This window comes from Chrysochloris asiatica, unplaced genomic scaffold (assembly GCF_000296735.1).
Source record: "Chrysochloris asiatica unplaced genomic scaffold, ChrAsi1.0 scaffold00004, whole genome shotgun sequence".
Classification (NCBI taxonomy): Eukaryota; Metazoa; Chordata; class Mammalia; order Afrosoricida; family Chrysochloridae; genus Chrysochloris; species Chrysochloris asiatica.
This window is the reverse complement of record NW_006408522.1, coordinates 16,834,824-16,857,427: the sequence shown is the minus strand read 5'-3', so window position 1 is coordinate 16,857,427 and position 22,604 is coordinate 16,834,824. Positions and strand designations below refer to the sequence as shown.

The window sequence follows — 22,604 nt, the reverse complement described above, 5'->3', positions numbered from 1 at the left end:
GGAAAAATATACCAAAATAATTACAATAAAAACCCAGCAGAAGTGGCAATATTAATCTCTGATAAAACACATTTTAAGGCAAACCCAGTATGAGACAAAGAAGGATATTATCTCATGATTAAAAGGGCAATTGACATAACCATAATAAATATCAATGCTCCCAAAGAAAGAGCCCCAAAATACAGAAATCAAACCCTAACAGAACTGAAGAAAAGAAAGAGAGTTGACCCAATGGAATGCAGAAATCACCATACACTATCATTAGTATCACATGCCAGTAAAATTTGGCTTAAGATAATTCAAAACCATCTGAAATGGTACATTGACGGCGTTTGAACCTGATTCAGAAAAGGACATGGAGTGAGGGTTATGACTGCTGGAGTCTGATGGATCTTGGCTGGAAGCAGAGAACACCAGAAAGATGTTTACCTGTTCTTTATTGACTACGCAAAGGCTTTCAATTGTGTGGATCATGACAAGCTATGGACAACATTGTGGGAAATGAATATTCCAGATCACTTAATAGTGCTCATGAGGAACCTGTAGATAGACCAAGAGGCAGTTGTTTTAATACAAAATGAGGACATGAATGGTTTAAAATCAGGAAAGGTGTGTGTCAGGGTTGTATTCTTTCACTATACTTATTCAATCCATATGCTGAGCAAATAATCTAAGAAACTGGATTATATGAAAAAGAATGTGGCATCAGGATTGGAGGTAAGCTCATTGACAACCTGCAATACGCAGATGATATAACTTTGCTTGCTGGAAACAAAGAGGACTTAAAATATTTAATGATAAAGATCAAAGACAATAGTCTTTGGAATGGGTTGCACCTCAATATTAAGAAAACAAAAATCCTCACTAATAGACCAATAAATACCATCAAGACCCCCAATCAAGATAAATGGAAAATAGATTGAAGTTATGAAGACTTCATTTTACTTGGATCTACCATCAACACTCCCGCATAACAGCAGGTAGTTTCGAACTGCTGACCTGAAGGTTTGCAGCCCGATTCGTAACCACTACGTTACCAAAAGATGAGGTTTTCTGTTCCCGGAAAGATTTACAGCCTCGGAAACCCTGTACAGGGTCGCTATGAGTCGGAACAGAATCACCAGATTTCTCCTCAGAAAATCTAGAGACCAGAAGTCAGTGGAATGACATGTAAAATACTGAATGAAAACAAATGCCAACCAATAATTCTTTACCCAGCAATGGTGTCATTCAAAAATGAGGGGGAAATTAAGGCAATGCCAAACAGAAGCTCTGGGAATTTGCAACCGTAGGCAGTTGCTGGTTTACAAACAAGTTGTTTTAAGTCTGTCTTTACATTGAATTTGTAAGTTGGAATATTTAGGTATAGTTTGTATGTAATGTCAGTCAAATGTTTGTCTTCATCTATCATGTACCCTCTTATAGATTTTAAAACAATAAAAAAAATTCCAACTTGTACATTAAAATGAGAAGAAATACCCGTAGCTAAGCAACACCTGTAGCTATTACCTGTAGCTAAGCAAAACCAGTCCTATCACATGGTGAATAATAGATCGGTACTATGAATTTTGTGTTGGGCTGTTAACTGCAAGGTTGGTGGTTCAAATCCATCAGCTGCTCCTCAGGAGAAAAATGAGACTGTCTACTCCCTTAAAGATTTAGTCTCAGAAACCCTATACAGGGTTGCTAGGAGTTGGAATCAACTTGATGGCAAACGGGGTTTTGGCAGGATAGAAAAAAGGTATCAAACACACTAAACTGTTAAAGGTACTGATTAAATCAATTTATATACGGTTCATTTTCACTTTGTACATTTCTGTATTATTTTAATTTCCAAATAAATATACTCTCATAATTTGATCTTTACTTTTTATTTTAAACTACTCATGCTGGTCTCCAATTAACATAGATAGCTGAAATGAAAAACAAAACAAGAAAACACCTGAATTTACTTTTTAAGAAATCAGTAATTAAATTGTATTGACTTAATAAAGCATTTGCACATATGGAATTACATTTAAGGCTTTGAGATTATTAGGGTAAAAAGTAAAACTGGTGCTTAGCAACTTCAAAGAGCACTTTAATTATTTGAGTGATTGCTTCATAACAAATTAACTCCTTCCTTACCACATTAATGCATATCTGCTTAGTGGATAAAACCAGCAGATGTGTGTCACTTCTGCCACCAGATACAACACCATCTACTATCGCTGTGGGCTAATGAGTCAGACTGAAAAGCCATTTGAACTGCAAGGTCAGCAGTTCAAGCTCACCAGTAGCTCCTCAGAAACCCTATACAGGGTCACTGAATCAGAACCAACTTGACAGCACTTAAAAACAATAGCCCCTTCTAAGGAGTCCTGGTGTGGAGCTATAGGATAAGAATTGGACTCCGAGGTCAGTTTTAACTGCAAGGTCAGTGGTTCACATCTATAAGCCGCTCCTTGGAAACTATATAGGGTGGTTAGGAGTCGGAACAAACTCAACAGCATGTAACGACAATTCTAAGGAATCTGGTGTGGCATTGTAGGATAAGCACTGGACCAAAAGGTCAGTGTGAACCTCAAGGTCAGCAGTTCAAACCACCAGCTGCTCCTCAGAAACTCTATACAGGGTCGCTGTGAGTCGGAACCCACTCAACAGCACTTACCAATTCTAAGGAGTCCTGGTGTGGTGGTATAGTATGGGCACTGGACTGCTAATCACAAGGTTGGGGATTCAAACCCAGCAGCCACTCCTTGGATGAGCCCATCTAATTTTCTACTACTCCATTCTGCTTGGATTGAGAAGAGACAGGAAAAGACTACTTATTAGCAGTGTCATCAAGGCAGTTTTGACTCATATGTGAACCCACATGACAGAGGAGAGCTGTTGCATCCAGTTTTCTTGGCTGTAACCTTTACACTACATCGACAGATCTTTCTTTGGTGGTGTCACTATATTGGTTCACCCACCAACCTTTGGGTTAGCAGCTAATCACAAGTCATTTACACTATCCAGGGACATAGATGTTGTTGTTAAGTACTGTGGAGTCGGTTCGGACTTGTAGTGACCCTGCACTGGGCTTCCGAGGCTGTTAACCTTTACGGGAGCAGAACGCCTCGTTTCTCCCTCAGAAGCGCTGGTAGTTTCTAACTGCTGTCCTTGAGGTTGGCAGCCTGACTCATAACCAGAGCTCCTTAGGGACATAGATAGAAGCGTATTAAACCGGACTATCCGTATGCTGAGAGGCCTTCTATCTTCAGTAGGCCACTTGGTTCACTTCATCACAAACACCATTCTCAGCTATTGTATACACACCTAGATTGTACCCCATGTAACTGTATATGCTGTTTCCAGAAAAACAAACCCTGGCTAGAAAACCAAAAGGAGCCCTGGTAGTATTTCAGTGGTTAAGCACTCCTCTAGTAACTGAAAGGTTGACAGTTACAACCCACAAGCCTCTCTGAGGGAGAAAGATGTGTCTGTTTCCATGTAGATTACTGACTTGGAAGACCAATAGGGCAGTTCTACACTGCTCTACAAACCCACTAGCCATTGCTGTTGTGTTGCTTCTCATAGCGACCCTAGAGAACAGAGGACAACTGCCCCTTTGGGTTGGTGAGACTATAAATCTTTACAGGAGCAGGCAAGCTCATCTTTCTCCCTCAGAGAAGCTGATGAGTTTGAACAGGTCGCTACGAATCAAAATTGAATCATAGCAAAGGGTTTTTGGTTTTGGGAAACAAAATATTACTTTAGACATTCTTTTTCTTTTTTGAAGTTTTTATTGTGAATTGAGTGATAATTTACATGGGAGAACATCAGGTTTACATTCATCCTGTCGTATTTCATTTCATTGCAATGATTACAGTCCCTTCCATGCATCATCATTCAACACCATTTACTACCATTCCATTTTGCTTTTTTTTTTTTTTTTAAGTACACTGAAGCACTCAGGAATATATAATCATTCAAACAACCAAAGGGTACGCCCCGCAAGCTGGCTCCCCACCCCCAGCTATCAGCACACAGCCTCTCTCCCTCCCTGAGTCCAGAGTCCCAGCCGTTCCATCTCTCCATGTCATCGTCTCTGCCTCCATCTCTAGTAGACATTTATTTTTGCTTAAAGGAAATTAACTAATTTGTCCTGGTGGAAGATTTAAAATGGTAATTCAAGTATAATAAACATTAAAATTGACAGTGCAGTTAAAAAAAAAAACGAAAAACAAAAACCGTCCGGGTGTGCCGCTGCAGGATAAGTTCTGAACTGGTAACCACAAGGCTGACAATTCACACACATTTGCCGCTCTTGGAAACTAAGCCTCTATGAGTCAGAACCAACTTGATGGCATACAACAACTGTGAAAAATGCATGTGAATAATTGTCCATGATTTTTTAATGTTTAAAGTATATTTAAGAAGGTTTTGCCAGATTATTTATCATCAATGTACACTTTCAATGGAACTGTCAGCAATTATTACAGTTTCACCTCCATGTAGGATCAGCTTTTCTTCTCTTCAGATTCTTGTAGCAGTTTCAACTTTTCTTTTAATGCCTGTTGATCTCTGGAATACTGTTCAAAAATTGGTTGATAAATATAAAGGCCTCCAACAATTCCAAGGAGGCTAGCAAAAAGGAGTTGTGGAAGAGTCAATCTTCTAAACATTCTTTCAGCAAAAGCAGCACAACACAAAGGTAGTTCTGAGATTACACTCCCAGACCCAGGCTACGTCTTCAGCTCTGTGTACAAAGAAAATAGGAAGCAATAATTTAGCCCAACGTGTCCTTTTAAGATCTCACGTCACTACTTGGCTCTGAAGTGAACAAAATTTTTGCCACATAAACATCACTTTCTGATTTAACTAACATATATAGGAAGTATGAGAAGTTAGGAATCCTACTGTGGCACTATGGGTTAATGTGCTGGACTGCAGGGTCGGTTTGAACCATAAAGTTGGCAGTTTAAGCTCACCAGCTGCTCCTTGAAAACCCTATACAGAGTTGCTATGAGTCAGAACCAACTCAACAGCAATTATCAACTAGAGTTGGGGATGGTATAAGGCAAAGCTAAATCCTCTTCTATTATGTTGTTAAGTGCCGTCAAGTCAACTGGTGGCTTTGATGCCGACCTTGCCTGTAGTAGAGTGCTTATCCTACAGCACCACACCAGGACTCTTCTATTGCTGTAGTTGTTAAGTGCCATCAGGTTGGTTTCGACTCATAGTCACACCGCACAGGGATTCTGAGGTCCAGTTGCTGGGGTTGAAATGGCAACATTGTGGTTCACAGTCCAGTGCTGATTCTGTAGGATGTCTTTAATATAAAGTGTTACATGGATAATTCAAAAACAAAGGGGGAAAAAAGGGCATACTTTTTATGCCTTTAAATGCACACTATGAAGTTATCTACTAAAAAAATAAATAAATAAAAATTAAAAATCAGCAGTTATTGTCCCTGAGGAATAAGCAATAGGAGAAAGACTGTTGTTATGAGGTGCTGGAGATTCAGTTCAGACTCATAACAAACCTGTATAGTGTTTCCAAAGACTGTCTGGTGGGTTTGAACTGCTGACCTTTTGGTTAGCAGCCCACTGCTTACCTTGCAGTGGCACACCAGGACTCCAAGGAGAAAGACAAGCAGATAATTGCTCCTTTTCAATATGAGCCCTTCTGCATTTCACTTTTTAAAGCAGTAAGCATGACTTTTTTAAAAACCACAAGGTGTTAAAGACTCATGGCAGCCGTGTGTTACCGAGCAGGGTTGCTCCATAAGGTGTTCTTGGCTAGAGTCTTAGGAAGTAGCTGGACGGGCCTTTCTACCATGGAAGTGCTGGGGGGTGGTTCAAACTGCCAACCTTTAGGTTAGCAGCTTATGTGTGGCGCATTAACCCACAGCGCCACACCAGGGCACCATTAAACCACATGGCAACAGGAGATTTGCCACTGGGTCACAACTTGCTTAGAAACTGTGACCAAGTCACCTAACCTTTTTTGAGACTCAAGTTCTATATTTGTCGTTGTTGTTAAGTGTCGTCGAGTTGGTTCCGACTTAGACCCTCTCTGGGGTTTCCAAGGTGCGGCAGGTGGGTTTGAACCGCCGACCTTGCGGTTCAACCTGACCTTGTGGTACAGCAGCGCCACACTAGGACTGTATATGGACTAATTCTTCCCTACTGACCCGCCTTCGTTCGTTCGACAAGTGTTTGTCATGACATCACACAGTGTAACGTGACACAATAATCATTACCAGTACTAACACGACTGAAGCATCTCTGACCGCTCAGCGCCCGTTCGGCGTCGCAAATCGCGAATCCCGCCTCTTGCCTGTCCTGGCAGAGCGAGGTTGGGCTCCTTCCGGCAAATTTCCTGGCTCCGGGGCGCAGAGATTACAAAGTCAAGGCAGGCAACAACCCAGGAGGGAAGATGATAAAGGGAATGCGCAAGTGACTTTGCACCAGAGATAGCAAAGAGAGGCAGATCTGAGGCAAAGACCACCCTCGAAGGGCAGTCATTAAGGAAGTTGTCCTTTCCCGGCAACCTTCGCGTGGGCGAACGACGGCTCGTTGCAGAGACCAAACTTAGTGGACGGAGCAGCAACGCGCACCACCATCGCTTCCTGTTGTTGTTAAGTGCCATCAGTCGATTCCGACTCAGCGACCCTGTATAGGGTTTCCAAGGAGCGGCTGGTGGGTTTGAATTGCCGACCTTACAGTTCAAACCGACCTTAGAGAGCTTATCTTACAGCGCCACACCAGCACTCCTACTGTCGGGTAAACGTCGTTAGTGCTCGGGGATCTTGCAGCGGGTCTCCAAGCAGGTGAAGAATGGAGAAGGAGAGCGGTGAAAGCAGCCTTTTCTTCCGCGGTCTCCAAAACCGCGCCCAGGGGAAGATAAAGCTGCGAAAGAGAAAATCGTCCTTGTACCTTGGTGCCCAGGAGGCGAGCGCCGGACGCCGCTGGGGTGAGTGAGGGGTTGCCGTGGCGGATCCCTGAGGCTATGGCGGGAAGCCGCAGAATTTGCGCTAGGGCTCCATCTGCTGGGTGGAGTTGCCAAGAAACGGTTCTTAGACGCTCCTCACTAGATTCTCGATCCCTTCAACTCAGCATTATTTTATCCTGTCCTTCCAGCAGCCCTGTAAAGTGAGTAGGTGTGATGTGGCGATTCTCATTTCAGGGATGGGACAGTGAGATTCCCGTTAGGTCAGTAGCTCGCTAAGAGACCTTGACCGAGTTATTTAGCTTTTTTGAGCCCCAATTCCCACGTCCTTACAGTGAAATAAAAATCTTCCTTACCCAGCTATGAGGAGTCCTGGTGTGGCTCTGTGGGTTAATGTGCCAGACAGCAAAGTCATTCTGAACTTCAAGGTCGGCGGTTCAAGCTCACCAGCCACCCCTTGGAAACTCCCTGGGTCGCTATGAAAGTGTTGAGATCTGGACTGGGACCAGATCTGACTGGTTCCTTCTCTTTAGTTTGGATATGATGATGATCAAAGAAAAGTCACCCCAGAAAGTGGAATTTTGATTTGTCAGAAGGATTATTTAGGATAAAGATGGTCTTCTCATTCATTCAGTAAATACGTGTATATATTGAACTCGTTTTTAAGCATGGTGGAGGCGGAATGAAAATAATCCCCTATATCTTCTCTGGTAAACTGAGACCCGCAAAATGGAGAATCGTCTTGTTACGTAAAAATTGAGAAAGGGAGGGAAGACAGGGAAAGCAATTGGGCTCGCGCCCTTCCCTCCCCTATCCCATCAGCGAAAGCTTAGTAACTACAGTAAATCAAATCGCCCTTGTCACAGCCGTCCGTCCAATTCAGCTTTTATGTAGTCAAACTCAGTTGTTCAAGGATCGGTTCTGACTACTGTTAAATCCATCTGAATCCACAGAGCAAAGGGAGACCGTGGGGGCCGAGGGAGACAAGAAAGTTTTTTGGTAGCAGGAAAATAAATCGTGTTTTTCAGTGTTTAAGGAAGATGAATGTATGCCAGTTATCTGAGAAACATATAAGGTGTGTTCGTGGAAAGAGAGAGTGGTAGGAACTCAAAGTGATACCAAACTCAAATACTCAGCCCCCTGGACAGGTAAGGCTAATAAATAAGCGAAGCTGCCCTAGGGCTTCTCCCCATCTAAAGGGCACAGCTTATATGAAGGATACCACAAAATGTTTGGGAAAATTCTGTTCTTTTTCAATTTCATTTTCCACACTTTTTGAAGCCCCCTTATATTTGAGTACCAGACAGATGTTGCCAGTCTCTGTACTGAAAAACCTTGAAGAGTTGTAAAATGATGGACATTCAGATTTTAATATAAAATCTTATTGTTAAATGTTGGCAACTAAATTTAAATTTAAAAAATATGCTGTATTCAGCACGTTAAGTATTGTCAAATTGGTTTCGACTCATAGCAACTCTGTACAGGGTTTCTGAGGCTTAATATCTTTGCGGGAGCTGAAAGCCTCATCTTCCTACTGAGCGGCTGATGGGCTCAAACCATAGACCTTGTGATTCACATGTTTTCTGTTTGCAGTTAAGAGTAAGGACTTTGGAATCCATAGACTGACCTGGGTTTGACTCTTGTTTTTGTCATTTGTAAGTTTTTACTTTGGATAAGTTTTCAATGCATCTTGATTGCATATTTTATCAATTTCAGACTGAACAAGTCGATAGAATCATTCAGTTTCATCATCACTGGTTTTTGTGGTTAGTGTGTAAATTTTAATAATGACTAAACTTTTTTGTTGGCATATGGCTATTATCCTATCTCAGATAGCGTTATACTTTTAGATCTTGAGATGTTCTTCTTAATGATGCATGTGACACCATTCCTCCTCAGTTTTGTCATTCCTGGCATAATAAATCATATGGTTGTCAGATTCAAAATGGCTAACACCTGTCCATTTCAGCTCACTAATGCCTACGATAGCAATGTTTATGTGTTCCATCTCATGTTGAAAATTTCCAATTTTCCTAGATTGATCTGGAGCAAAAGAGAAATATGGAAACCAAAGACTCACAGAAGAAAGATAATGTTGTTAAGTACCTGTATAGGGTTTCAGTGGAGCAGTTGGTGAGTTTCAACCACAGACCTTGCAGTTCAGAATGACCTTGCAGTTCAGTGTTTATCCTACAGCGCCACCAGGACTCCTATAAGGCTAATTAATAGTTTACACACATCATGGCCTCATCTGTCCTGAAACCAGAATTAGATGGTACCTGGCTACCACTTCTAACTGTTCTGCTCAGAGCCACACTAGATGCATACTCAAAAGAGAAAACATGCGAACAGGACTCAGATTCTTAATAAATCCACTTATTCCACCAGTGGAGACTAGAGGACTTCCTGAGACTATCACCCTGAAATACTCTTACACCTTAAATGGAAATTATTCCTTGAAATGAGCTAAATAACAGAGTGACCCATACAATATAAACTATCATCCATGAGTAATTAATGTAGGAGAAAAATCATCTGGAGGAGAACAAACAGTCAAAAATTAACGCTAAGCAAAGATGATAAGTAAGGTAAGTGGGCAGGGAAACTAGAGCATCACAAATGGTATACCCAGAATGGAATGAATGAGAAGATGGCCCATTGTGAAAAACGTAACCAAAGTTACTGAATAACTGGTGTAAAAATTGTTAAGTGGGAACCAGATTTTCTATGTACACTTTTATCTTGTTAAGTGCCATCGAGTCAGTTCTGACCCATAGTGACCCTGTACAGGGTTTCTGAGGAGCGGCTGGCGAGCTTGAACCATCAACCTTGCAGTTCAAACTGACTTTGCAGCTTAGTACATTAACCCACAGAGTCAAAAGCCTAATAAAATATTTAAAAACAAAACAAAACAAAAAGATTACAGCCAAGAAATTCCTATGGAGTATTTCTCCTCTGTTAGCGACAACAGGTTTGGGGTTTTTTGATTTTCCATAGCATTATTTTGTGAATTAAATAAGATAATGCATGTAGAGGGATTACCACAGTACTGGCATCAATAAAGTGTATTTTAAAATGTACACAAAGTTATTGTATATGCCACTAACTAAAGAGTTGGTTTTTTAAGTTCATAAGCAACTTTTTGCTTGTGGCACTGTAGGTTAAGCACTCGACCTCAAGGTTGCTTTGAACCCAAAAGTTGGTGGTTCAAACTCACCAGCCGTTCCTCGCAAACCCTATACAGGGTCACTGTGTGCCAGAACCGACTCAACGGTTTTTAACAAGGAGCAGCAAATTTTGCCTTTTTTTAGCTGGTTTGTTTCACTAGATACACATGTAGGATGAATTAAAACTAACCCAGTCCCTTTCAATATTTAGCTTGTTATTCTTTTATGTAATAAGATGCTCGAAAGGTTGGTTAAACAAAAGAGGACAGTGGTGTGGTTGTGGTGTAGTATAACCTTCAGCTCAGTCAGCTTTGGGAGTGAGGTGGGAGGGTCAGATTCCACAACAGAATGAAACACTACCCGGTCCTGCGCCGTCCTCACAATTCTTAAGATGAGCCCATTGCTCCTGCCACTGAGCCAATCCACTGCCATGTCCTAAATGTGCAAGGGCCCACCCAGCCAGAGCAGTCAAATTTAAGTTTTGCCAAATGGAACGTGCTGGACTTTTTAATGCTACAATGACCTATTTTGCTTTGTTTTTCAGATCTTCTTGGTGAAAACATTTATCTGGTTTTATTTACCATAACTTTAAGAATATTTAACTGCTTTTTAGTTCAGACAAGTTTTGTTCCGGATGAATACTGGCAGTCTCTTGAAGTTGCACATTACATGGTTTTCAAATATCCTTTGTAGTTTCTTTTAAACTAGAAATATATATTCATCTGATGAATTGAGTTCAATCCCTGTTAAATATCTTCAGTCAGTTCTCCATGTTTTCTCCAAATACATTTTAACTCAAGGAATGCCATTATCTCATGATAGTATTCCTTCTATGTCTTTCTTTTATGTTAGTATAGCCAATCCAGTCTTTAACTAGCACCTATTATCCCAATGGAAGGAGCTCTGGTAGCGTCGTGGTTACAAATCGGGCTGTGAACCACAAGGTCAGCAGTTCAAAACTACCAGCTGCTCCCATAAAGATTTATAGCCTCGGAAACCCTGTACAGGGTCTCTATGAGTCGGAACTGACTCCCCAGTACATAACAACAACAACATCCCTATGGAGCCCTGATTTGGCACTGTGGGTTAATGTGCTAGCTGGATTGCAAAGTTTCTTTGAACTGAGAGGCTGGTCTCACCAGCAGCTCCTTGGAAACCTTATACATGGTCGCTATGGGTTGGAACCGACTTGCCCGCACTTAACAACGATATTAATCCCTACAGTGCTTAGTGCCTTGAAGAAGTAAAGCACTTAATTGGAAAACTGCATTTGTAATTCAAATATTCAGTATAAAAGGCCTCAGTGTTTTAAAACTTAACTGTCAAAAATGAAAATCATGTTTTATGCATGGAAATGAAAATACGTTTTGTTTCAGTACTATTTGAAGTTTGATCCTTAATGTTACTAATTATGGGCATTTGACCTGGGAATGGACAGAAAGATTGAGGGGTTATACTTACCCCTTCATCTTTGCAAGCATTTACAAGATTCTGTATCTTTTGGGGAAAGATACTGTTCAGTTGCTGGTAAGTTCAAATAAAAATAATTAAATTCATTGTAAAAGTCTATTCAATTCATCTGTTTTGCAGATGAGTGTATGTGAACTGAATGATATTATTGGTACCATGAAGTTTGTTTTTTAAAAGGCCACAGCTGCTAAGACTCAGCCATAGCTAGGAAGACCCTGGTTCTAGAGATATGCTGTGATGGGTCACTCGACAATAAAACTCAGACATGAAACTGGACATGAGAGTATTCTGCCCAAGGAATGCCATTAGCTCTGCAGATTTTTTAAATGACATTTTACATTAATGATTTAGACATTTACTTCCTTTATAGACGAATCACCAGAAAGCAGGATTAACTTTTATGAACTTAGAAAGAATAAATACATATGAACCCACACAGGATTTAGTACCAAAGCAGAAAAATTAATTTTTCAAAAATTTAATGATATGCATAGTCATGTGTAGTAATTGGAGTCCCTAAATGGCACAGACTGTTAAGCACTTGACTACTAGCCAAAAGGTTGGCAGTTCATAACCCACTCAGAGGTGCCTTGGAAAATAGATGTGATGATTCACTTCCCAAAAACAGTTTTAAAGACCCTGTGGAACAGGTCTCCTCTGCACACATGGGCTCACCATGAGTAGGAATCAATTTGATGGTTATAATTCCTAGATCATGTATTACTAGGGTCGTTGCTGGTAAGGATTATGAACTGATGCAAACGTTTCTCTAACCTCAATTTCGAGTTTCTTTAAGCTTTCATCAAGTTGGATCCAAAAGTTTAGACCTTCCCCCTGTTTTAGAGGGAGGGATGGTAGGAGTAGCTCCATATTCCAAAGGGAGTCCAACTCCTGAGATATTTTTGGAGCCTGGAAAGGCACTGAAATTCTAGAGCATTCTTTTAAAAAGGCAGAGTGTACAAATAATATTTGATTCCTCATCATTGAAAAGAAATGAGGATCAGACCAGTGAAACATACTTGACACGGGAAGATCATGGGATGGAGAATTTCGAGCAGAAGCAGTTTCTCCTGTTGACAGGTGGGGTCAGGAGCTGAGAACTCTCTCCTCCCAGGGCCACTCACTAGTTTGTAGATTACACAGGTTACAAGCAGTCCCCAGTTACGGTCCATTCCTAAGTGAAACTGTACCTCGAATTTGTAGGTAAGTTGGAACAGGTGTATACAGTTCTTATTTAGCCTTACTTTAGTGCAAGAAAATACTCGGTCTTCACAATGACTTAAAAGCTGGACATGCCACAAGCAAAGGTGATGTGGTGAAGAATTTTTGTGAGTGTGGGTTCACTCAGCTTTGTTTCAAAGTGCACAAATTTGCATAACATTAGTGGGCAACTAGGAGTTGTCCATGGAGTCCTGCTATGGCACTGAAGGATAAATACTGGACTGGCAGTTCAAACCCACCTGTCGCTCCTAGGAAACCCCATCTGCAGTACTTAACAACAGGAGTTGTCCATAAAAGTCCTGATGTGGCACTGTAGGATAAGCTCTTGATGGCTAACCACAAAGGTAAATGTACATAATGTCATGAAAGACACATCCCAGGAAACAGCTTAAGTATCTTCAAAAGTGAAGACCATTCTGCTAGAACTCAGGATTTACCCATTGCCCTCAAGCTATAGCTGACTCACCTGGCTGTTTTGTGAACCAAAGTAAACTACCTCTCTAAAGCATGATTCCTTACCCTTTGAATAGCTAACTCACACTGTTGAATCATACTAAGTTGGCACCCAAATTGATTTTTCAGGTAAACTAAACTACTTTCAGAGGCCTGGGAGGTGAGGTTGAACCTTGTAGACCTGTGCACATATGGGCGTTTTACTGTACTTTACAGGGTAAAGTTTAAGTGGAATGATGACGTATAGGCTACTGTTAACGCTAACATAAAAGCATTTATTTACAAATTGTTGATAAAAAAGGAATGTAAAGCTGAAGTGTTACCTGAAAGTAAAGCAGCTCTAGGTACAATAAAATGAGTTTTGATTCAATTAAAATATAAATTTTTATATAGATTTTTGGAGCCCTGGTGTGGCACCATAGGGTAAACACTCAACCTCAAGGTCATTTTGAATCCCAAGGTCGGCAGTCGGAAACCCTATACAGGGTTGCTATGAGTCGGAACTGACTTGACAGCACGTAACAACATATAGATTTCTAGAAACATCTCTTGGATGATTAAATTGTGCTATACCAGAAATGTTAATTTTGTGGCTTATAATGATGCATTTTTAAAAAAAACACTCAACGTCTTGATGTGTATTACAGGAATCTCTAACTGTAATTTCAGTTATAATAAGTTTACTTTTTCATGTCATCTACATACCATATTTTTTTGAAATTTTAGAATAGTTGTACTTATAAAGAAGATAATAGTTTTATTGTATTATCTATATTGCAGGGGTGGCAGGTAAGAGAGCAGGCTTTGGACCTGGGTCCTGACTTTCATGCAGTCTTGAGAAAACTACATAACTGTGCTGTGGCTCAATTTCCTCATCTGTATAGCAGGAATCAAATAATACCTACCTCATAAAGCTGTTAAGAGGACTAAATGAGCTAATATAGATATGCATGAAGTACTTAGTATGATACCTAGCACATCCAACTCTAAGTGCTTGATAAAAGATTACATATGCTAATAACTAGATGTGTGTCTAACAACTTCAACAAAGTGAAATGGTTTGGTGGCTATTAAAGTTATAAATAGTAGTACTGCAGTATGCATACTTATAGAGAGAGAATAGTACAACGAACAACTTTGGGTATTTTCATGAGAATAAAATCCTAATAGAAAAAAAATTTTTTTTTCCAAAAGAATAAAACTATATTGATTTTTGTTCTAAGAATGGGTTTCACTTCAGTTGGATCAGCTTGTTTATTTTTAAAAGTATTCAGAGTAAGCTAACAGATGCTTTGGTTTACATAATTCTTTTCTTTATCTTTTTTTTTGAAGATTTGGGTTCCTAGACTTGCCCAAGCAGTTTTATCAGCTATAGCAGATGTGAAGCTTTACTCATTAATGAAGCAACTAGAAAATGAGAAAATAGCAAGATGGGTGGTAAGTTATATACATACTTTAGAAACTGTATGCCAGTTATAAAAGAAGTTTCTTAGTTATCTAGTGCTGCTATAACAACATTCAACCCCATGTGGGATAAGCATTGGACTGCTAACCACAAAGTTGGCAGTCAGATCCACCAGCTGTTCAGGAGAAAGATGAGGCTGTCTCCTCCCATAAAGACTCACAGTCTCGGAATCCCAACACATGGCTGTGAGTCGGTGTCAGCCCTATGGCAGTGGGGTTTTTGAGTGTGTGTGTGGTTTATTGTTACTTTACTTTTGACTTTTTCTTGAATTAAATAGGCTTGTGTGAGCCACCCTGAAAATCTTTCTACCTTTTTACATAGTTTTTATTGAATAATACATACCAAATTCCAGTTAACCAATTTCCCAACTTACTTCAGGAGCATAACTTAGTAAATTAGAAACGGGACATTTCACCCAGTAGTGTATTCATTTGTGTTAAAAAGAAAAAGGTTGTTTTAGCGACTAGGTCCTAGCTAATAAGGGAGAAAATCAGTCTCTTTATTTTGTTCTAAGTTTTCATATACATTTTCCTGCGGCTGAAGGCTCAACCCCAAATGGTAGACAAGGGTCCTGTGCCTTTTCAGTCTTTCCTCCAAAGTAGCAGCACTAGGTTCTTGTAATTTAGGGAAAGGCCCTTAACTTAGTGAAAACTCGGAACAACTTTTACAGGCTGTGTGTGAAGACATAGAAAACTAGTACCACAGTCTTTCATTTGGGAGACTCAGTGAGACTTATCTATATGTTTTGCCAAAAGCTGGCTTAAATGATATAGCCGATTTTCAGCTGAAAATTTAATAATGCTGGCTGACTGTCATTTTTCTCCTCTCTTCTTTTGTCTTTATTTTTCATCAAGAATAGGGTAGTGGCATTCCAAACCAAGGTTACTGAGAAGTTCAATTGTAAAATATTCAAAGTATTGTGTTAGTAAATGGAAGATGATTTTAAGATACTGACTGGGGGAATGTAGTCATGGATTTCAATCCTCTGAAAAATCAACCATCAGAGAATCTGTGTTTTATGTCTTTCACAAGTGGGAAATAGGATTTTAATCAAATGTGTCATTAAAATCCATGTGAAAAATAGAAGCTTCTTAATATTGTTGTTAAGTACTGTCAAATCGGTTCCAACGCATGGTGGTGGTTATATGGTGGTTATGTGCCATAGCGACCCTGTACAGGGTTTCTGAGGCTGTAAACCTTTACTGGATCAGAAAGCCTCATCTTTCTCCCGTGGAACAGCTGGTAGTTTCGAACTACTGACCTTGTAGTTTGCAGCCCGATTCGTAACCACTACGCTACCAGAGCTCCTTTCTAACTCATAGTGACCCTGTATAGGGTTTCCTCAGAGTGGCTGGTGAGCTCAAACCACTGACCTTTCAGTTAAACTGACCTCATAGTCCAGCACATTAACCTGTAGCGCCACATATTAGCAAATCTAAGTCTGATCGTATCATAAACTTCTATTCGATATAACTTTAAAATGATGTTTGGATATGCCTACTTAATTTTAACACCATTTACTTTTTCATGTGATTTTTGCAACATTTAGAATTGAAGGGCATACTAGTTAAGCTTTTCCATTTCCTACTGCATGCATATTTGCTCATAATTGTCCTTAGTTTTTTTGCCAGTTGTGCTCTTGGTTCACATGGTATTGCTGTACCAGAACTCTTACAAACACCATGGAAACAGTTCTCACTATCATTGCTCTTTCCTACTATCCTTTGGAAGGTTCAAAGTCTGTGAACAGGTAAGCTATAGTTCTTTTAATACTTACATACAACCTTAAAGCATGCATTTGAAAAATCCTAAATGTCAGCATTATAATGTAAAGTAGACTCCCAATGTTCATGAGGGTTATGGGAACAACAAATTTTTAGCTGGTATACTTCTTACAGTTGGCATCACATAACATATTTAGACTAGGTAATTAAGGAGACTTTTATCAAAGGATTATTTACAAAGTGCAGATACTGTTTAAGGACGCTAATGAGAGAATACCATAGTATCCCAGGACTGGTCTTAGCAGGGAGTCTCTACTACTCTTCAGCTCAGGGAAGGGAACTGTTACTGGAATCCAAAGAGAGTAAGAGAGGACCTCGATAGGAGACAGACACAGCCACCTTTAGCAGTAGGAGAGAACCAGGGAAACTTGCTACTATGCCTGCACTGTACTTAACTGAAGCTAATCAGAAGCTGCAAAGCAAGATACCCACTGATACAATACAAACAGGTCAGACTCCCTGGAAATAGAATAGGTGAAGGATGGAGAAGAATGGGTCTAGAAGGGAAAATAGAGAACATATAGCACAGTGTAGATTGGGAGAGCTAACTTGGGCTTGTATAACATGGGAAGCAAATACCAGGCACCTTTGGAATAACATGATTAAAGGCACAGAAGCTATCGGAGGGTTTTGGTATATTCAGGGCAGGCACTCACTAGCTAGCATGTGGCAGGAAGCATAATAAAATCCAATCTGATTCAGAAAGAATTCTCTTATAATAGAAGTATTTGAGGTGTACTGAAAGAAAAAGCCAGAATTCAGAAGTCTAGCTAGGAAACTGTTATTCATTTACTTCTTATTGTTAAGTGCCATTGAGTCAGTTCTGACCCATAGCGACCATGTATAGGGTTTCAGAGGAGCAGCTGGTGAGCTTAAACTGCCAACCTTGTGGTTCAAACCAACTTTGCAGTCCAGTGTATTAACCCACAGTGCCATACCAGGACACCATTCATTTACTTACTTGCCCAAATCATAAGGACTTTATTACAAGATTATGGAATCCCTGAGTGGTGCAGTTAATGTGCACAATTGCTAACTGAAAGATTGGAGATTCGAGTCCACCCAGAGCAACTTTGGAAGAAACATCTGGTTTTTGAAAACTCAGCCACTGCCAAGCCCGTGGAACACAGTTCTGCTCTGACATACACGGGGTTGCCATGAGTAGGAACGGACTTGATGGCAACTGGTTTTATATAAGGTGATAAATGAAAACACAAAATGAGCATCTCAGCCTCTGGCCAGGCCTGAAAGAAAACTATCTCAGCCACTCAAGTGAAATGGAAGCTTACTCAGAACCCAAGACAGTTCTGTGGAATGTATTGTTTTCTCGCAGCTGGTGGGCATTAGAGCCCCAAGAGTTTTATGTATCCCTGTTTTAGCCCTCTGTCATTGCCCAACTTTCTCTTTATTTGACATTCAGTTTGAAAGATTGGATTAGGTACGCTGAATGTCTTTGTCCCTCTTTGGACATAGCTTTCACATTGGCTGGCTTTTGAGTGCTGCCTGGGCTCAGGTACCCTCTGATTCAGTCAGGAGGTATTCTAACAATGGTGCTGAGGTGGACTATAGCTTCCTCTAACTTGACAAGAATGGAGGAGGATCAAGATCATGAGCTTTAGCTGCCCCAGGCTGATTCCTACAAGATGGAGGTCAGACATTCCTCCACCCTTCAACCTTTTACCAATTCAAACACTAATTGTCCCTTCCTTGGCACTCTGTTTCTCTGATGGGTTTGATAAATTTGTTTCAGGAGCCACATAGAATTCACAGACCATACTTACAGCTATGGGGTTTGTTAGGGAAGTGACAGGTCACAGTCCAGGCTTAGAACAACTCAGGATACAGTTCTTTGATTAGGACTCTGCCCTGCTCAGCCAAGTGTTCCACAATTCCTGTAGCTCTGCTGATGAAGCAAGGATAACCTCATATGCATGTGAAGGCTGGACAGTGAATAAGGAATACGGTAGAAGAATTGATACTTTTGAGTTGTGATGTTGGAGGAGAATATTGACAGTGCCATGGGCTGCCAAAAGAACCAGTAGATCTGTGTTGGAAGAAATACAGCCAGAGTGCTCCTTGGAGGCCAGAATGGCCAGACTTCATCGCTCATACTTTGGATGTATTATCAGGAGGAACCAGTCGCTGGAGAAGGTCCATGTTTGGTAAGGTGGAGGGTCAGAGAAAAAGAGGAAGACCCCCAGCGAGACGGCTTGGCAAAGTGGCAGCATCAGTGGGCTCAAGCATGGCAATGATGGTAAGGTTGGCCCAGGGTCGGGCAGTGTTTCGTTCTGTTGTGCATAAGGTTGCTATGGGTCGGTACTGACTCAATGGCACTTAACAACAACTGTCAGAGGCATCCCACTCTACCAGTAAGCCTCAGCCCAAATGTGCCCACTCCTACCTCTGTGGGTCAGCAATCTTAGCCCCTCCAATTACGTGTCCAGAGGCACCTCACTATACTAGCAAGACTCCTGCCCAAATCCTCTCAGCTTTCTCCTTCCGTGGACTAGGAGTCCACCTCTCTGTCTTATACCAGTTATGCTCTTGGTTCTGCTGTCACCATTTGTCAGCCACTGCTTCTACCTTTCTTACCATCTCCTGTGTCACACAGCTCTCTGTCTCCTGGATTGAGGTGGTTCAGCACAGAGATCTTGGATCCAAAGCTGCACTGTACTCTTGGCTCTTCCTTCTTGATAGTAGGAAGATTCTTCCTTTCCGCCTCTGGGATGGCTCATTTTAAGCCTAGTGAGATCAAAAACCTGAGCAGTCCCCATGTTAGGGATCCAGACACATTATTTGCGTGGTTCTATCCCCAAAAGGGCGCTAACTCTGCTTACTGCCATCCATTCGAGTCCAGCTCATGGAGAGCTTGCCTAGAGTTTCTGAGACTGTCAATCTTTACAGGAGCAGAAAGCCTCATCTTTCTCCCATGGAGTGGCTGCTATATTTGAACTGCTGACCTTGTGGTCCAGTGCTTATCCTTCAGTGCCACACCAGGGCTCCTTATTTACATTCCTGTACAATCCTGTGCAATCCTGGTATGGTGCTGTGGCTTACTGCATCAAACTGCAAAGCCATTCGAACTACAAGGTTGGTGGTTCAAGCTCATCAGCTGCTCCTTGGAAACCCTATACAGGGTCTCTATGGGTCAGAACCAACTCAACGGCACTTAACAATAACAGCAACAATCGTCTTGGTGGGTCACTAGCACTTTACATTTGCAGTCATTTGGTGAGTTACTGAGACTCTTGACTACAACGCCATAGTAAGTAATTTACTGTACCACAGCTGCAAAGCCAGGAAGCACCTGCTTGGCCCCTATTGTTGTTGTTACGTGCTGTCGAGTCGGTTCTGACCCATAGTGACCCTGTACAGTGTTTCCGAGGCTGTAAATCTTTACGGGAGCAGAAAACCTCATCTTTCGCCCATGGAGCGGCTGGTAGTTTCGAACTGCTGACCTTAAGGTTCGCAGCCTGAAACGTAACCACTACACTACCAGAGCTCCTTACTTGGCCCCTATAGGCACTGTTATATAAGCATTTTCCCTATGTAAAACATGACGTGTTATTTCTACCTTGAGCAAAATAACTTTTATAAATTTCTTTTAAAATTCCATGTTATAAGTGAAAGCTTCCTATAGAGATGGTAACACTTTAGTTATCTAAGCATTGAGTTCTGTAAAATGAGAATAATAAAATGGCTATCATAAGAAATGAAAGTCTATCTAAACTATGTAACATATGTTCTTATTACATAAAGTAAGCTCTCAGTAAGTGTGGGCGATGATGTTGTTAAGCAAATACCAAAAAAAAAAAAAAAATACATTCCAGACATGGAAGCGTATGTACTGAATGAGAAGTTGTTTAAGGTGACTCCAAAGTTTTAAGACTAAGATTGAGTGATATAATTAACTTAAAATACTAGACACTGAACAGGTTAAAGGGAAAATTAGGGGGTTCTTTGAGGTTCTTCGGATTTGACTGCCAGTAAGAGATAGGAGTCCTGGTATGGTGCTGTGGGTTAATGTCGGTTTAACATTAACTGGACTGCAAGGTCAGTTTGAAACACAAGGTTGGTGGTTCAAGCTCACCAGCCACTCCTTGGAAACTTTATACAGGGTTGCTATGAGTCGGAACTGACTGATGGCACTTAACAACTACAACACCAAGAGATACAGTAAGCACTGGACTGTGAACCACAGGATCTGTGCTTCGAACCTGCCAACCACTACATGGGAGAAAGGTGAGGTTTTCTGCTCCCACAAAGTTTTCGAAAGTCTTAAGAGACCCTGTACAAGATCGTTATAAGTCAAAACCAAATTGAAGGCAATTAACAAGAAATCTGTTAAAGTTTTCAAAGAGTTCATTTTACTTGGATCCACCATCAACACAAAGTGTTAAAATGCAAAGATGTCACTTTAAGGGCTAAGGTGTGCCTGGCCCAAGCCATGATATTTTAGTCACCTTATATGCATGTGAAAATTGAACAATGAATAAGGAAGACCATGGAAGATGCATCTATTTGAATTATGTGTTGGCAAAGAATATTGAATATACCATGGGCTGACAGAAAAAAGAACAAATCTGTGTTAGAAGAAAGACAACCAAAATGCTCCTTAGAAGCAAGAATTCATATCATGTATTTTGGACATGTTATCAGTACCTGGAGAAGGACATCATGCTTGATAAAATTGAGGGTCAGTGAAAAGGAGGAAGACCCTCAAGAGGATAGAGTGAAGCAGTGGCTCCAACAGTGGGCTCAGAAACGTAGGGAATGATTGTGAGAATGTCACAGGACTGGGCAGTGTTGTCGTTCTGTTGCATATAGGGTCACTGTGAGTCAGAACTGTCATGGTGCCTAACAATAAAAGAGATCTCTGTAGATAGTGAGAAAAGAGTCATAAATATGGATCTGAAATGTTGGAGTACAGTTAAGACTAGAAAACAGACATTTCAGAATCCTTTCTCTAGTTTCACAGCAGGCGTTGCAGTTAGGCTGCCTGCAGGTCATAACAAGCTATAAATAAGCTGGATTTCCCATGGACAGTGCTTGTGTTTCAAAGTGAGTTACTTGGAAATTTTATGTCTTGGGAGAAACCAGATTTGCTTTTCTGGTTGCTCTTGAAAAATTAGAACACAAAGCAGTATTTTGGGTCAGCACTCCTTCATGACCATAATTGAGGCCTGTACTCTAGTTTACCAGAGTTCCTGCCCCAGTGAGCATCACTCACTCTTATTGCCTACCTGGTCCCCATAAGCATTGGAATTGGTAATGCTTGCTCTTCCATATTCAGTAGCAATAAAGACTTGTTTGAAGTTCATTTTATTGCTTGACAGCTACATAATGGTATAATGAAGTTGTTTCATTTTTCTTTGTTTTAATTTATAGCAGTGCTAATAATTAATGCTTTTAATTATCAAATGTAGGAGCACAATGATGCTTCAGGATAAGCACTAGACTGCCAACCACAGGGTTGGCAGTTCAAGCCTACCAGTCGCTCTGCAGGAGAAAGATGAGGCTTTTTGCTTCTGTAAGGATTCACAACCTCAGAACCGACTCAAAGACACTTAATTGTCAAATCATCTATTTCAGCAATTTATTGAAAAAAAAAATCTAACAAAAATGTACATGTCTATCCATGGTCATAGAGCTTTACTTAGACTTTTATTGGTTGTATATATATAATCTTTCAATTGGATAAAGTTATCAACTTTTAAAACAAAGTTCTATTAGTTTTTACTCAGAAAACTATCATTGCGTATCTAATTTCTAATGTTTTTCTCTTTCTCTTTTTTTATTTTTTGCATTAAAGATTTTGTGAGAACTTTCCTATAGGCTTAGGAGAAAGTTGATCCTTTTTGTATCAGGAAAGCAATCAGCAGATTTGTAGTTTTAAAAATTAGCATACTTTTCAGCTTGCAAGACCAGCATTATAACAAAGAATATCCTCTCAGTTGCAAGTAGTTGAATCCGTATTTTAGAGCTTGAAAAGACTTTAGATACACTTTTTTTTACAAGTGAAAAAAAACTGAAAAGACCCATAAAGTTTAAGACATGTGCCCAAGTTTATATATTTGGAGAGAAAAATAAATGTGGGACCAGAAAGATCGAATGCTACTGCAGGGG

General features: G+C 40.5%; 1 protein-coding gene across 1 annotated transcript in view; it reads left to right on the top strand.

Moving 5' to 3' along the window:
* The first annotated feature begins 6,806 nt into the window (after nt 1-6,806).
* Nucleotides 6,807-22,604, top strand: part of PIGB (phosphatidylinositol glycan anchor biosynthesis, class B) — a 36,214-nt gene continuing 20,416 nt past the window's right edge. Inside the window, exons 1-5 of the mRNA XM_006831628.1 lie at nt 6,807-6,942; nt 10,630-10,762; nt 11,492-11,612; nt 14,562-14,666; nt 16,314-16,444. Coding sequence (XP_006831691.1) covers nt 6,807-6,942; nt 10,630-10,762; nt 11,492-11,612; nt 14,562-14,666; nt 16,314-16,444 — 626 coding nt within the window. The remainder of the gene's footprint in view (nt 6,943-10,629; nt 10,763-11,491; nt 11,613-14,561; nt 14,667-16,313; nt 16,445-22,604) is intronic.